This window comes from Parasteatoda tepidariorum, chromosome 6, assembly GCF_982258835.1.
Source record: "Parasteatoda tepidariorum strain Cologne lab strain chromosome 6, Ptep-v5.0, whole genome shotgun sequence".
Lineage (NCBI taxonomy): Eukaryota > Metazoa > Arthropoda > Arachnida > Araneae > Theridiidae > Parasteatoda > Parasteatoda tepidariorum.
In genome coordinates, this window is record NC_141760.1 from 96,843,334 (window position 1) to 96,860,922 (window position 17,589).

Genomic DNA, 17,589 nt, shown 5'->3' on the forward strand with positions numbered 1-17,589 from the left:
AAAATGTACAACTTTTATTATTAATAAAAAAGCTGAATTAACAAATGAAAGTGTAAATAAGCTATAAAGTATATGAATACAAAAATAACACAGAAATAAAAAGTTAAATACGGGACAACTAAAATTCTTTATCAGAAAAAGTTTCATGTTTTGGCAAATTGCTCCTTTCCTTTTTGAATTGATATCTGAAAATAAGAAAAAAAATGGAATTAAGACACAGTTACGTATAAAAATAGTCGAGAACATTTTTGACACGAAACTTTATAATGATGTGAACATTTCAAAACATAATGGATAAATAAAAATATTCCATACATCTTTAACGTTTCTGCAACATTGAATGTTTCTGTTCATGGATAAAAATGTGTTTGAAACATATGTTTAACGTTTTTATTGCAATGATGCTAATAACTGCAAATTAAAATATAATAAACAAATATTCCAAACTTATGGTTTCAAATCTTTTCAACATTTCTACAATGTTGAATAATTTTTTTCCATCATTAGAAAAAACGTTTTTGAAGCATACATTCAAGGTTTTTTTTTTGTTCCATATAAGCGTATGCTTTAACTGTCCCTTATCATTATTTCCAGATTGATATTTTACTAGTGTACGAAATTCACCCTAAATGGGACCGCACTATGTAATTGTCTACGGGTGGGTATTAAGTGTTTTTTACTATGATAGCTTTTAAAAAAAGATTTATTATTTTAAACTTGATTTATTATTTTATTGTCCCTAGCACTTCAATCACACACATCACCCAATCATGAAGAAGCACCTAGTTTCGTTTTTTATGGCCCTATCTTTTAACGGCCGTAATGGGAATAAAACATAATTCTGACCCTGATCAGACGACATGGACAGCGCCTGAGCTGACAACCCCACAACATAACCAACAAGAGAACTTTCAGATAAAGCAGACTTAACATCCACCTTGCTATGTTTTGACCCGCCTGATTCCATAGTAATTTTACGTTTTACAATTATTTTTATCGACCACTTCCATTTGTTTTTTGCACTTAACTATGCATTTTATCCACATTTAGGGGAAAAACGAAAATTGGTTGTGGTTTTGGAGCAATAAAACTGATTTTCAAATTTAGATCCAAATTCGCTCAAATTAGTGTTTTTTTGCTCAATGAAATTTATTACAGCTTTGGAGGAATTTTAAAGGGAAAACAGTATTTTAGAGCGGTATGGAGCATAAATTTCGTTCTGGAGCAATTTGAGTAGCTGTACCAACCGTTTAATTAATTTTTATTAATTAATTTAAGTTAATTTTTTAAAACTAATATAATTCAAATTTTAATCACGATTACTAATCACTGGATTTAAATTTTCAGTCAATTTGACAATAGCAGAATCAGTGTAGATGAAAGAGTGGCAAAAGTATACATTATATTCCCAATAAATTATAATGCACCAAAACGATGGAATGATAAATATTTTCTACTAAACCCATGAAGCTAAAACCTTGCTAAAACTATTATAATATACTCACAAGAAAGTTCCTAAAGGAAGTAGTAAGAAAATTGTTGCAGAAAGATAACATGCTCCTGGAAAGATTTTAATAGTAGCATTAAAAATTTTGGCGATTACAAGACTTCCCAATAAAGGCACGATTGATTCACATGTTGCCAAAAATGAAAAGACTCGTCCTGCAAAAAGAAATTTTATGGTCAACTTTCACAAAAAATATACCAAAAAATGTACACACATTAAGTAGCCTAAAAATATTACCGTTAAAAAATTATATTTTAAATCACATGAAATTCAGATTATGTTTATGAATAATAACAATGGATATTCTGTGCACTTTGCATTACCTTTATAGCACAACATACATAATTAAGTTACATACGCATGAGCTTTTCTGGTACTCAGTTTATTGAGGAATACTCTACGGTGTTCAGGGAAATTCCTTTTAGAAGAAATTCTTTGCCTTGCTACCATGTGGAAGATAGCGTCTTGTAAAGATAAGAATATTGATAAACCTACCTTTTAGAGGCACCAAAGAACAAATAACGAAACGAGTTGTAGTTTTTTTTGTTGTTTTTTTTGCCCCAAACATATTGTTTTTAAAAAAATACTCCATACACAGGTCTTTTAAAAATAACTTGACCTTATTTTAAATAATGAATGTTATTTTTGGGGGTAGGGAAGAGTTGGTAATGTTAAGACACATGTATGTAAGATGAAGTATTAGATTACACTGGGGAACAATTTTTTTTCCGTTGCAGGAGATTTTTTTAACAAATCTCAGATACTCTCGTATCGCAGATTTCAAATCTTCAATCGGTTTCTCTCTCCAGATTTTCTTAAATGACATTTTTAGTCTATTTTCTGTCGGAATGTGCAAATTTAAAAACGTTATATATAACAGGGAATGACATAACTGCTGCGAAAAATTTCTAGCAGAGCTAGGGTTCATCGTAAGCACATAATAAAATTATTGATTTAAAGTCCATACCCGAAAATGTCGTTATACGCCGCTAGGGGTTCTTCTCTATTATAATCCGTTTTTTCGTGTTCTTCTGAATAATGTCATAATAGGGAAGCGCGCTTTCAGCCCCCGGAAATTACCAGGCATTGGTTCCTAAGCAAATTAAATCCCGATGATGTGTTCTAACTCCACTAGAAGTTTGACGCTTCGTTTTTTGTGCTCCTCCCTTATTACATATAGCGTTTTCAAATCTGTACATATTTACAAAAAAAAAATCGACTAAAAATGTCATTAAAAAACTCTGTAGCTTTAGGAGCAAAACTAATTTCAGATTTGAAATACCATATTTTAATCACATGAAATTCAGATTATGTTTATGAATAATAACAATGGATATTCTGTGCACTTTGCATTACCTTTATAGCACAACATACATAATTAAGTTACATACGCATGAGCTTTTCTGGTACTCAGTTTATTGAGGAATACTCTACGGTGTTCAGGGAAATTCCTTTTAGAAGAAATTCTTTGCCTTGCTACCATGTGGAAGATAGCGTCTTGTAAAGATAAGAATATTGATAAACCTACCTTTTAGAGGCACCAAAGAACAAATAACGAAACGAGTTGTCGTTTTTTTTTTTTTTTTTTTTTTGCTCCAAACATATTGTTTTTAAAAAAAATACTCCATACACAGGTCTTTTAAAAATAACTTGACCATTAAAAAACTCTGTAGCTTTAGGAGCAAAACTAATTTCAGATTTGAAATACCTACATCCGAATCAATCATTCCTATAAGCGCAACAAAAAAAACTGTTCAAACTATTGTTATTGATAGATATTAAATTATTATTGTTCATAAGTCATTTAAAATGCAACAATGTATCTCAATATCTCTTACGTTTGAATTATGACGAAGTACGTAAGATAATGAGTAAAAAAGAAACGTATGTAACTAAGAACTATAAATAGCATAAAAGTTCCTAAATACAGATAGTCAGATTTATCACGCATTAAATAAATGATAAGCTAAGATAGTAGACTTAGTAAGTTAATGCATTTAAATATTACAAAAACTCGTAATTTTTTTTTTTATTTAGCTAATAATATAGTTTTTAGTTACAAAGATAGAGCTTAGTTTTCTTTTACTTTTTAAATTGAAAATCTTCGAGAAATTGGTAAATTATCTTTCTTTTAAATAAAAAAAAACTCCTTTTTTTTTCAAAATATATTTTATGATTAAAGCAAATATGTAACTTATCTCAGCGAGAGAGATAACAAATTTTTCTCAAAACATTAGATCTTATTTTCTCTCGGGAACATAAACACATTTCACAACTTATTCAAGGTTTTGTAAAAATTAGATTGCTCGGAATATAAAATAAAAGTAAGTATAGTATCATTTTTATGTAAACAAATAAACAACAGATAAACAACAGACAGTGGCAAATCCGATTTTCAAGCAGATATCAAATCGTGAAAAAAGGTTTTTCATTAAAAAAACTTAAAGAAAAAAATAAAAGTTTCAAACTAAATATTTTAAGTGATAGATCAAATAGCACATACAATAATTCGTTAGTGTGCATAGTAATCGAAATTAATGGTTACTATTATCAGTTATCTCATATTGATAAATTGATTTAGTATACTTAATGTGATAAATTAATAGGCCAAATAGCAAACTGGTAAAACATTGAATTATAAAGAATAATTTCCATATGTATTTTATCAGATCATTTTTAATAAAATTTAACTAAAATAGCTAATAACATTAAATTCATTCATATAATACATAAAACAAAGAATATAGCTTGATTTTAATGATATAATTAGTATATAAGTGTGTGTATCAGTTGAGCGAATTGCATCATCTACTTCCTCATTGAAAGGATGAAAGGTCGCTTGACCGTGCAGAAGGGAAAGTACCGGATAAATGGAGACACGAAGTCCAGACGGGAAAAGTCCCGTATTGATAATAACTCTAAACTCTTTTCCATAGAACAATCTAATTAAGCATTCATTCTTCGTCCTGCAACGGCTCTCACCGGCAATGATATCGCTGTTAAACTTATTTACTTTTTTTTATTAAATGATAAGTTTCATTAATATATATATATATATATATATATATACCGTTCATATCTGTTAACGGTTTGCTGGAATTTCTAGTTCCAAAATTATAGTTCTTATTACCGCCCATTAAGAAAAAATACATAACTAAAAATAAAGTGAAACCGAATAAATAATTTTTATGCCACGCTCTGAGATATCATGAAAAAATTAACAAATTTATTCACATTTACTAACAAACGTAAAACCATATTTTATTGTTAATTTTAAAGTCATTAACAAAGCTCTTCGTTAAAAATTATCGAGCTTTTTGGTGTTCCTACAGAACCAGAAACACAATAAATTTTGACATATTCTAGTAGTTTTAACCATAATTTTTATCTCAGTGCAAAATTATTATGACAAACTTCATAAAACTGTAAAAATTGCTTCTCATTAATCATATGTATTCGGTAATATTCCATAATGATTATTTACAATTACCGATTATTATACCAAACAAATAAACTAACATTTATTAATAGTGAAGATTAATGATTTAAAAAATAAACACAATTTAGATAATAAAAGCAACATTAAACTAAACAAGTTGACCAAAAACATTCTATCGAAAATATATTTCACCAGAATATCTATTCAAAGTTTAGACAAATGATTATTTTCAAAAATCTCTATCTGAAAAACATATTTGTTAAAAGTTTCTAGCTATTTAATTTTAACAATATTTCTTTTAATTTTAACAATCTTCAAAATTCATAATTTGAGCAAAACGCAAAAAATACTGTAAAGTAACTTACCCAGTTCATTTTCCGGTACGATTTTTGATATTAGGGACCTCACAGCTAAATTGCCCATTCCATTTAAAAAGCCAAAAATATTGCCTAAAAATGTTACGAAAATATAATAAATTTAATGATTAACAGGAAGTTGATACATATCGATACAAACATATGATGGAATTTGGAACAATGTTGAGACAAAAATTTAAGTTGTGAAAATATTTACTGAGTAGAAAAAAAAATTGTAATTTCTTATCCCTCTGCTATATATATGGATTCAATTTTTAAAACAACAGTTTTGATTTTCCGTTGCAGTACTTCACATTACTTTTTTTTCTTCATTCATACACCATACATCTAATGATATTTTTATAAATCCGTCAAAATCAAAATATTTAACCCCATAATTGCTATCATTAGTTCACATCGACGAAAATAAAGGAGCTCCACTTATCACATATTAAATAAAATATAAATAAATAATTATTAAGAATCATTTTTTTTATCTTAAGATCGTATTCAATTTCGTATCGTATCCAATCGAATTTCATAATTATTTGTAAAAATGTTGGATTCGCTTCAATATTTTTCCTGATATGGCGAAAAACGTAAAAAGTGAAATTAACATTCTTCTTCCTCTTCTTCTTTCTCCAAAATTAACTATTGAGACTATATTCTCAAGACTAAGGCTACTCCACTATACTTTTATAATTTAACCTTAGATAACAAAATTTAAATCAGAGTTAATATGTAGCAAATCATTAAACTTTTAAACTACGAATTAAAAACAAGCATCTATCTTCTATCTTATTATATAAAACGCTAATACGTACGTATGTATGTATGTATGTATCAATAAAACCGATGATATTTCTTTTCTCGCGCTGGCAACAGTTTTCGTTTTTAATTGATTGGATTCGGCGCGCAAGAGCACGTAGTGAGCAACCAGATAACAATAACCAGAGTGAGCATTATCAGGTTGTTCAATTCAGATTCATGCGCTAAAAGCATGACAATATTTAGTTTAAACTCAATTAGGAATTAATTAATTAATTGAAGTGAGACTGCTTTAAAAGGCCGCTGTTGAATTGATATTTTTCTACTGGGAGCTACCTAAACGTCTAAAAAACGTTTAAGTGTTTGTATTGAATGCATTGAATTTTTTTATATTTCGCGTTTATTTATGCATTGAATTTTCACGCTTTAAAATGCAGAATATTAGTGAAGTAATATTTGATAATTTATTTTGCTAATATGTTTCTTATTTAGCTAATGTTCTGATTTTTTCACCATGTACAATCTAAATAGCTAATATACTTTTTTAAAAGCCAATAAGAACATTGGTAGAATTCTTCTACATAAGTACAATACTGTGTCTTTGATGATAAAATACTATGTCTTTGATGATAATATATTATGTCTTTGTGCTAGAACATTGTGTTCATTGGCGAGCGAGCGCAGCGAGCCATGGTTCACGGCGTGAACCACATAGGATTGCGTAGCAATTCTCGGGGGTTGGCGAGCGTTAGCGAGCAGGGGGCGGAGCCTCCTAGTATTATATAAAACGCTTTTTCGTACGTATGCATGTATGTATCAATAAAACCGATGATATTTCTTTTCTCGCGCTGGCAACAGTTTTCATTTTTAATTGATTGGATTCGGCGCGCAAGAGCACGTAGTGAGCAACCAGATAACAATAACCAGAGTGATCATTATCAGGTTGTTCAATTCAGATTCATGCACTAAAAACATGACAATATTTGATTTAAACTCAATTGGGTATAATATAAAAAAACACAACTACTTTCACTTAGTAGGAATAACATTTACCATGACGCAATGCTAAATTCTATGCCACTATCCACATAAATCAATTATTAATCAAAAGTCGAATATCAATTACTTTTCTTTATAATGCAATAAAATCTGGCGAGCAGCTATTTAAACGATCAAACACTTTGTTTGTTTATTTGTGGCTTGAAGTTAGGCTCGCAGAAAATGCCGTTCATGGGTTAAATTTAGTAGGAATAACACAACCTGTGACGTAGGCTATAGTATACCCAATTAGGAATTAATTAATTATTGAAGTGAAAATGCTTTAAAAGGCCGCTGTTGAATTGATATTTTTCTACTGGGAGCTACCTAAACGTCTAAAAAACGTTTTAAGTGTTTGTATTGAATGCATTGAATTTTTTTATATTTCGTGTTTATTTATGCATTGAATTTTCACGCTTTAAAATGCAGAATATTAGTGAAGCAATATTTGATAATTTATTTTGCTAATATGTTTCTTATTTAGCTAATGTTTTGATTTTTTCACCATGTACAATCTAAATAGCTAATATACTTTTTTAAAAGCCAATAAGAACATTGGTAGAATTCTTCTACATAAGTACAATACTATGTCTTTGATGATAATATATTATGTCTTTGTGCTAGAACATTGTGTTCATTGGCGAGCGAGCGCAGCGAGCCATGGTTCACGGCGTGAACCACATAGGATTGCATAGAAATTCTCGGGGGTTGGCGAGCGTTAGCGAGCAGGGGGCGGAGCCTCCTAGTATTTTGATATTTCATTAAATAATATTCCATTATTAACATTTCATATTTCAAACAAATTAGCGTAACTTCAAAAAAAAGTATTTCATTTCAGTTAAAAAATAGAAGCGTGATGAAAATTATCGTTTGCACTCTAGGGGGGTGTTATAAATGTTGCTCTCCACAAATAGCCTTGTTGCAGTAATTTGCAAAATATTGTGGAGTATTCTATCTGTAGTAGTAGTTCAGTAGTTTGTATTCTGTCATTCATCGTTTCTTAGAACAGAAAATGGAAATTCTGTTTATGTTCGCCGTATTTAAATTGTATCTTCTGTGTGCTTTTCAATATTCTAAATATTTTCAATGTTTATTTCGATGGAACTAAACATTCGACTGTTAGATGACGATTACAGCACATCTCGAAGAAAGAAACAAATATAGAGCCGCGCTTATCACCGTCCCACAACTCAAACTAGTTTACAACAAACTAGTTTACTCAAACAACAAAGTTTACTAGTTATGAAGACACAGCAACAGATGAACGAAGCTGGAACATCTCAAATTCGCAAAACGTTCTGAGTTCAATGTTATCTAGGGTAAAAATTCAAATCCGTTGTAAAAAAAGTAATGATGATGTGTTTATGGTTATTTAAAGAAAGTACGTTCTGTGCCTTATTTTATAACTTAATCAATAATTAACAAAAAATAATTAGTATATTTGTAGTAATTTTACTTTCTGCTTACTTGACTATTACCTACAAAACTAATGAAACGAACGAAAGCTTTTCGCATCCGATTGAAAAACGTGTTTATCTAAAGAGAACTTCATGAGAATAATAATTATTTATAAGTTTTTAGTATTTATTATAAGAAGCTAAAAACATATGAATTTTTAAAGCTTACATTTCTTCACCTTTTTACGTATTTTTAAATGACAAATTCTGAAATTTGAAGGAGATCAATAAATTTTCAAGGAATAAAAGTTTTAAAACACAACTTCCTTGATATGGCTAAACACACAAATAATGTAATTACTAAACTAAACTCAGCGGCGCGACAGCCCATAGAGGGCCAAGGCCTACTGTGCCCATCTCAGTTTTCTTGACCTTGGGCTCTGAGGTGCAGGAGCAGATGTTCCGGTCAGGTGGTCAGCCGAACGCGGAACCTCCAGTGTTTAGTTCCCAAGCGTGCTTGGTACTCATTTATCGACCCACTGAAGGGATGAAAGGCTGAGTCAGCCTTGCCCGTTCCGAGGATCGAATCAGGGACCTGTAGTACGACAGCGCGAAGCGCTACCGCTCAGCCACCGGGCGTCCAAATAATGTAATTAATTAACATTAGTATCCAAACTTTCGACCATTTTTTTGTCTAAGTTGTTAGGACCACATTTCCCAGATTGCGGCTATTTCGAGTGTGACGAATCCGAATCCATCGAAGGTAAGGTATGCATATTCAGAAAATGTACATTTGCGTGTCTGATTCTATAATTTAATTTATAGTTTCTTTATCTTAACTGATACCATCCGTTTGTACCACTAAGATTTGCACTTGGTTTGTGAAAATCCAATCATTAGAACACAAATTATATTATCTCTTTTTTTCACTACACAGTTATAAAATTTCAAAACAAAGTTCAAAGAGTAAATTGCACTACTTACTGATATAAAACAGCCAGAGCTCATATGCGAATGCCAAAAATACATTTTTGCCGATGATTGACACCGATCCTATGATGCCGATGAGAGGATCACTAAATTTAAATACTTTAATAAAAACAGATGAGCAAACCAGGAAGACAATCATTTCTGTAAAACTAAAGGCTGCCCAATATTCAGAATAAATGGTTGGATTCCATTTATACATATGATGAGTGTATACATAAGCAATGTTAGTGTAAACTAGAAAGAAAGAAAGAAAAATTTATTATTTTCTTAATTTTTTTATTATTTTCTTTTCATAATTTTTTTTATTATTTTCTTCTGGATTGGGTTCATAGTTACAAGGCTACGTAATTGAACATTAGTAATCGTAATTAGTAATCGGCTGTTCAACGACAGTAATAAAATAAAAAAGAGTGTCATTGCCATCTACTAACATTAGGACAACTATACACTCTTGCAGTTATTGAGAGCAATTTTTTTTTGGTAAACAAGGACATCAAAATAAAACAAATACAAAATTCAATTGATTTATAGTTAAAGATAGCTTATTCATATTTCATGTAAAAATCATATAAATACAGATTAAAACAGTTTTGATTTCATTTATTTTAGTGGTAAAATAAATCTGAACGTCATACCGTTAAGATATTTAGAAACTAAGGCTCCTATACTATCATAATTCAGGGTCTAATTCAGGGGCTCTATTAGAAACCACAAGCAAATTTTGCAATCATAAGTAACCTTAGCAACAATTTTACCTTGGTCCCAGTTGGGTTCAAAACTGGCTAGATATGGGTCCTATAGGAAGACGCATCAATAGACCAATATTGGCATGTCTAGATTTTTTATTATTGCTCCTAAAATAACCTATATAGGGCCTACATTGGCTAAATAATGGATATAAAATATCAAGTGAATCTGACAATTCTATGGTTGTAAAGTTGCAATTGGTTAAACAGGGCCGGATTAAGCGTACGCGGGGCCCTAAACCATTCAAATTTTTGGGACCCTTAGATTAAATTTTTTTCTCATATATTTTTTATTTATTCAAATATAAAAGTATTTATATATCTTTTCATTTAAGAAAGCATATTTAAAATTAAAATAAATAATAATAAATTAAATTTTACTTTATTTTATTAATTAGAACTAAAAAAATAATCATAACATTTTTAAAAAATTTAAAAAATCATTGTTTTTCTTAATTTTTTAAAATTCATTTTCAAAAAATCCATTTTAAGGGGGCCCCTAATCATTGAGGGCCTCAGGCCATGGCCTAGTCTGGCCTAATGGGTAATCCAGTCCTGGTTGCAAAGTGGCTGTAAAATAGCTGGTGGATAGGGCCAGTATCGAAAAATAAAGGCCCTTTAAACCCTTACGCAACCAAGATTCATGAATATTGGCCCAATGAAGGCCCAAATTATTTTGCTTCTAGGAAAAATACACATACTTTGTAAATGCAAAATCAACATAAGAATTTAAGAAAGAAGTACTTCAAAGCTTACCTTCGTATGTTAAGGCTATAGTACAGCTTGACAACAAAAGAAGCCACAACTGAAAGCGACCGTGATTCTCACGAAACTTTATACAAGTTCTTAAGCCATCCGTGAAATTTTGGGATATCGTCAAGTCTCTTATTTTCCTTCTCAAACTCACCCGAACATCAAGTCCACGTGTCTCGGGAACAAATAAGACGACCCAAAGAATGGCACATACGTGACCGACCGCCATCGTAGAGAAAACACACTTGTAGCCAAAGAAATTATACAACTGTCCACCAACTAAAGCACCGAGAGTCACTGCCAATCCGAACGATATTTGCAATGAGGTGTACTTCATCGACCTCAATTCTGTAGTGGATACTTCCGATACGTGACTGTAAATACAAGTCATGACACTGATGAATCCCCCACTGATTTGGGTCGGCAAGTTTGAAATGAGTATGAAATATAAAGGAGAGTCAAAGTAAACGGTGCATAATATTATTCCGATATCATTCAGGAGAAACCCAGTCAAAGCAGATATCAGAAGAGGATTTCGACCATGCTTGTCACTCCAGGGTGCTAAGAATATCACAACAAATGCTCCTATAGGAGCTAGCATGTTTAGGTACAGATTGTATGTGTTAGCTAGTATCTCTACGTTATCACTTTCGTTTTTGAATGTCTTGTTGTGTAGGTTATCACAAATGTGTTTAGAATAGTTTAAATAGTACAAACAACCTTTGTCCATCATTAAGTTTGTTAAACAGGTTGTGTTCAATATGAATGAAAACATGAACAAAAACATGACAGGTTCAATTCGTAATGAAGAAAGGATTCTGCAGTATTTGACGTGCTTTGCATTTGCAGGGGGTATGAGTGTTTGTTGATCTGTACTGCCATAGTGTGTCAAGTCTTCTCCATTGTTCAATGAACGGTTATTTTCAGAGAGTTTTTCATGGGAATTCTCGACACTGTCACATTTTCCCATGCTTGTTTATGAATCAGTAGACTCGTCTTTTTAAGCAGTTTTAGGAAACGGTAATTCTGGTTGCTTCACACACAAAATATGCCTAAAAGTTAAACAAAAAATAAAAAAAATGCAATCAAAAATCTCGAAAAAAAAAAACATTTTTCAAGATGTTGTGATTTCAAAGTTATAAAATAAAGACAAGATTCCATTTAAAAAAAAATAAGATAAATTTCATGAAGAAACTGTTTTTGTAATAAAATATTGCAACAAAGATACAATAAACTAGTTTACGATAAACTATTTTGAAAAGATGCGTTAAAACAATAAAGAATTTAGTGAATTATCCTTTAAGGGACACAAATTTCTAGTAGAATGATTCCCGTAAATACATGTCTGTGCAATGTTTACTAAGTTTAATGCAGCAACGTTACTATAGAAGTTAATGTAAACCCAGTTTCTTGGAGATTTTCTAGTAATACTAAAGTTCTTTCACAATTTAGAAATTGCGCATAAAAATGTATAAATAAAAAAACTTACCATAATAACTTTACAAATGGTCCTAACATTATGTTGCTACAAGCTCTTAAAATGCTTTAGAATTTGAGTTATTTAAAAACGTAAGAGTGTTTTAGAATAGTAAGTTTGATCTATTTTAATAGAATTAGCAAACTTGGGGAGTATAAGGGAAAAAATTAGCAAACAATTTAAATATTGAGAAACTGAGGCAGACAATAAAGTGTAAAGTAAAGTGATGTTTAAAAAATACTATTCAAAGTATAAGACATCAAGTACAAATTAATCATATAAAGGAGAGAATACAAAAGTACAAAATATTAATTTGTAAATATCAATTTTTCTATAAATTAATGAAATTAAATACAGTATATACTTATATTTTGGTATCAAAAAAATTTCAAATCTTGAGCATACAACATATCATTGATTTCAAATTTACACAAACATAAGTAACTATACGATATATAAGTAATATAAGTAACTATATACACTTATTATTAATAAATAATTACGTTTCATTAATAAATGCTGTTGATATTAATGAAAAAGATTTACACAATTAGAAAATATGCTTTCAGATATCAATACATTGTATAGTCAGTTGTATAGTTAACAATCTTTCGGCAAAAAGGAAAAGCTATATGCAAATATTTATACCTAATCTATTACATTTTATTTGTATATGAGGGGAGAAAAAATTCTGCTAAAAGTACTGTACTGTAATGACATTTCTTTTAAAAATAAAAACAATAATAATAATTCTAGTGAGTAATACCAAAATATACGGTATTTAAACCTTTCATTTAGCAATTTTTCTCTTCATACTTTAATGGTTTTCCGGAGATTCTGATTTTCAAAGTTATAGCTCTTATTACCAGACATTTGGTAAAGTTTACAAAACAAAAAAGTAAATTTATCCTAATAAATAGTTTTTATAAAATGCTATAAGATATCAAGAAGAAATTACAAATTTTATAACATTTATCAAATTTTATCACGTTATAGAACCATATTTTATTGTTAACCTTACCAAAATCATTACCAAAGCGCTTCAGTAAAAATTATCGAGCTTTTTGATGTTACCATATAACCAGAAACACGGTAAATTTTACGTAGTTTTGACCACAACATTTTTCTCAGCTTAAGATATGTAAATATAAGCACAGAAATATAAAGAAAATAATTTGGTCTTAGAAACAATGCTAATTACATAAAGCAAATATTTGTTAATTTCAGGAAGCAACGTTGTGTAATTAAAAAAGCAAAACATAAAAACATTATATTATTAAAAGTCAAAATTGCTTACATACATTTAGACATAACACATAACGTAAGTACTCCATAAAAATGCCTTAAAGATTTCAACAAAGACTGAAATTTTCGAAAAGGAAAAAAATAATATTATTTATTGAAGCAGCTATGCAAACTTATTCTTGAACGTCAATATTCTCGTTCGTTATCCGCATTCGTCGTTAGAAATTTGTCGTAGCCTTAAACTCATTAAATTTTACATTTAATTATGAAAGAAATTTTGTCTTACTAAATAATTTCTTATAAAAATAGAAAACTTCGAATATGATTAAAAGATCAACATTCTATTGAGTTCTCTTCGTTTTTATAAAAGTGTATTTCTATTTTTATGTTAAGGACGGCAATATTATTGCACATTATCCGCATTCTGCATTCAATACACTATTTAAAAAAATAATAATAAATAAAATATTTTAAAAATTTTTTTGCTTGTTTAAAACGTATTAAGTTTTCAATTCTAATTTTGGAACAAGATTTTGTCAGCCAAAATAACCATTAAAACATAGAAAAATATAACTAATGTGCAATTATTTTATTTCCTTAAAGAGCATTACTTTTGTTTTAAAAATATACATTTAGACATAACATAGTGTTAATTTCCCACATTTTTTTTTACTTTAAAATAATTCTGGAAAAAAAATTTGGTCGTCTAACACTCATTAAATTTATATTCTTATTATGAAACAAGTTTTTGTTTGCCTAAATAATTATTAAAAATGGAAAACAATTTATGAGCAGTTAATAGCAGTTTATTATAAACTAGATGTATTCTGAGCAGCCGAATCGAGCAGAAAAACCATTATAAAATATACCTCTTGCATTATCACTGAATTCAACCATTAAAATTAATGCAAAAAAATCATTAAATACAATCAGTTGTAGAACGACTGGTGACAATTGTAAACACATTAACCAATAAAGGATTATTTTAATTTACAAATAAAGATGGTATTTTTCAACGTTTTATCATTAATAATTTCAAATTTTAAGCCCAACAGTTGAATTCGCAGTCCTGGAACTGAATCCAGTCCAGTTATGAATTTGTTTGTGGTGTATAAATGTTACTATGAACAACCAAAATCGGTGATTGTTGACTTCCACCTGTGAATGTTGACAATCACATAGTCGCTTTGATAAATGTCCGAACTATATACTAGGTCTAGTTAAGTGCCACTGCCCGATGTACATTTGCCCGGTATGCCCGACATCAATGTTTTTTTAAAGTTCAGTGCCACTACCCGGTATGCCGTTCATCAATGTTTCTTTAAGGTAGGGGTCTGTCCAGACATTTTGTGAAAGGTGCGTTTTTGTAAAATTGTGAAAAAATTTCTCGTAATTTGTGAATATAAAATAAACGTTAAGTCATATTCTTTCAACCAGGGTCGTGCTTTTGTGAATTTGTGCAAATAGGGTCCTGTTATTGCAAAAAACTTTTTCAATGAGTTTTTGGATTGTAAAGACTTACAAGACTATGCTCAACACTGTAAAATTATAATAAAAAAATTTATTTTAAAAAATAAGCAGCAATTGCTGATATTAAATTAGAGATGCGACATACAGATATTTGGTATTCAGCCTATACTGCTGAACGCAGAATATTCATTTCGGACGAATAAAGGAAGAAGAATCTGCTGAAGACAAAACGTAGTTCCCCTGGGAAGGGTTTATTCGATTAACAAAACAATTATGAAAACAAACAAATTTGTGAAGGGGCCGATTTAAAGATAAATTATTTTGTGAAGGGTCCGTTTTAATGAAAAGATATTTTGTGAAGGGTCCGTTAACGGACCCAAATTTTTTCTTAACAGACCCCTGTTTAAGGTCTAGTACCACTGCTCAATATGCATTTAACCGGTACTCCAAATACTGATGTTTCTCCTAATCTATCCTCAGTAAATATTAAAATATCGAATAAATATAATAATATCAACGAATAAATTAATATCAAATCGGATATAACAAATATTTCGGATATTCACCATAGCGGTTAGGTGATTGTTGACATTCGCCAGTGAAAGTCGACATTCTCTTGATTTTGGCATTCACGGCCACATATACATATGTTGAAATAATGAATAAAATGAACCGAAAAACAGCAGCAATAAACGTTGGAAATGTAATTAAGAAAACACATTTCTGTAACGAATTCAGTAATTTTATATTAATTTTAATAGCGCAATGGAAAATTCTATGGGGATTTTTCACTAATGCATGTGCTCTTCAAAATTTATTCAATAAACTGTATATAAATAAACTATATATAAATAAACTATATATAAATAAACTATATATAAATAAACTATATTTAAAAAAAATAATTTCATTTTTTTATTGTTATTTTATTAAAAATAATTTTGAATATTCAACCGAAATAAAAGTAAATAATGATCATTGATGAAATCTAAATGTTATTTCAGGTTTCAAAAAAGTTTTAAAAAATGCTTGAAACTGTTAAGTTATTGAGAGTTAACTGTAACTCTCTGAACCCTTTACCACGGAACTCTAGGGTTCCGCGGAACAGCATTTGAAAACCGCTGACTAATGAACAATATTTCCCTCGGAAAAAATACAGATTAAAATTAAAAAAAATTGTCAATTAAACTAAAATTTCTAGTAAAACTAAACTAATTTTATTTTAAATCTAAAAATTATCTTACTTTTAATAATCTCGTTGGCGCGCATCAGACCAGGTACCATAAATCTTTTTCTTATTAACAATAGAATTTTGTATGCTCTTCATTAACAAACGTCGGCTCAAAATTTCATGAAAATCATCAGAATAATAACTAACTGTTTAAAAAAAAAACTGATAGCATGTAGCAAACAGAAAGTAAAACGTTTATTTAAATTTTACACACGTCCTGAAAAAGCGGTGATCCGTGTTTTTCTTAAATAGTCAAATGAGAGAAGAAAAAAAACTGTTCTATAGAAACAGCGACATACAGCTGTCGACACAAAAATGATAGCACATGATCAATCAGAAAACACTAAATAAATATGAATCAGTCGTGTATAACCAGATTAGAACTAACAAAGAATTACAAAGGGAAAATAATACCAAAAACACAGCGATATTTTTGAATACTCTCGAATAATTTCTTGTACAAATGTTTTGTTGCGTAAATTTGAATAATTTTAGACACCTTTCCTACTTTACAGTATTAAAATAGATCCATCACAAAACAACCTGCTCTAAATATTATATCTGTGTCGGCCTCTTATTTGTTGTTTGCAAAATATAACAATATAAATTAAGCAGAATATTTACATGCATGTACCTTAACCTGATGCTAGGTAAAAATATGCCCGAAGACAGGATGGACCTAACTGCTTAACTAATTATGGTATTAAGTACAAATTGAAATAAAAAAAGGTTTAGTATTAAAAAGCTAAATGGTGAAAAGGTACTCCTTCGTTTATTATAACCATAAAAAATCGCCTTATTATTATTAATGACGCTAATGATGGCTAATTAATTTTAGCAATAGGTACTAGTAAAATATCAATATAAATTAAGCAGAATATTTATATGTATGTACCTTAATATTCGGATCCTAGGTAAAAATACGCCTGAAGACACCACGGACCTAACTGCTTACTAATTATGGTAATAGGTACAAATTGAAGTTAAAAAAAAGTTTCGTATTAAAAAGCTAAATGGTGAGAAGGTACTCATTCGTATATTATAACCATAAAAAATCGCCTTATTATTATTAATAACGCCAATGATGGCTAATTAATTTTAGTAATAGGTACTAGTGAAATATATCAATATGAATTAAGCAGAATATTTATATGTATGTACCGTAATTACCG

General features: G+C 29.6%; 2 protein-coding genes across 2 annotated transcripts in view; both read right to left on the reverse strand.

Moving 5' to 3' along the window:
• LOC107436458 (putative peptidoglycan muropeptide transporter SLC46) lies at positions 1 to 11,964 on the reverse strand. Its single transcript, XM_087166218.1, has 5 exons — positions 10,998 to 11,964; positions 9,490 to 9,729; positions 5,312 to 5,395; positions 1,506 to 1,662; positions 1 to 185 (listed from the first exon to the last, which is right to left on the reverse strand). The coding sequence occupies exons 1-5, from the start codon at positions 11,962 to 11,964 to the stop codon at positions 119 to 121; spliced, it is 1,515 nt and encodes a 504-aa protein (XP_087022344.1). The 3' UTR covers positions 1 to 118.
• Positions 11,906 to 17,589, reverse strand: part of LOC147808226 (proton-coupled folate transporter-like) — a 23,874-nt gene continuing 18,190 nt past the window's right edge. Inside the window, exon 5 of the mRNA XM_016048193.4 lies at positions 11,906 to 12,046. Within this exon, the coding sequence (XP_015903679.3) occupies positions 11,995 to 12,046 (52 nt within the window). The 3' untranslated portion in view covers positions 11,906 to 11,994. The remainder of the gene's footprint in view (positions 12,047 to 17,589) is intronic.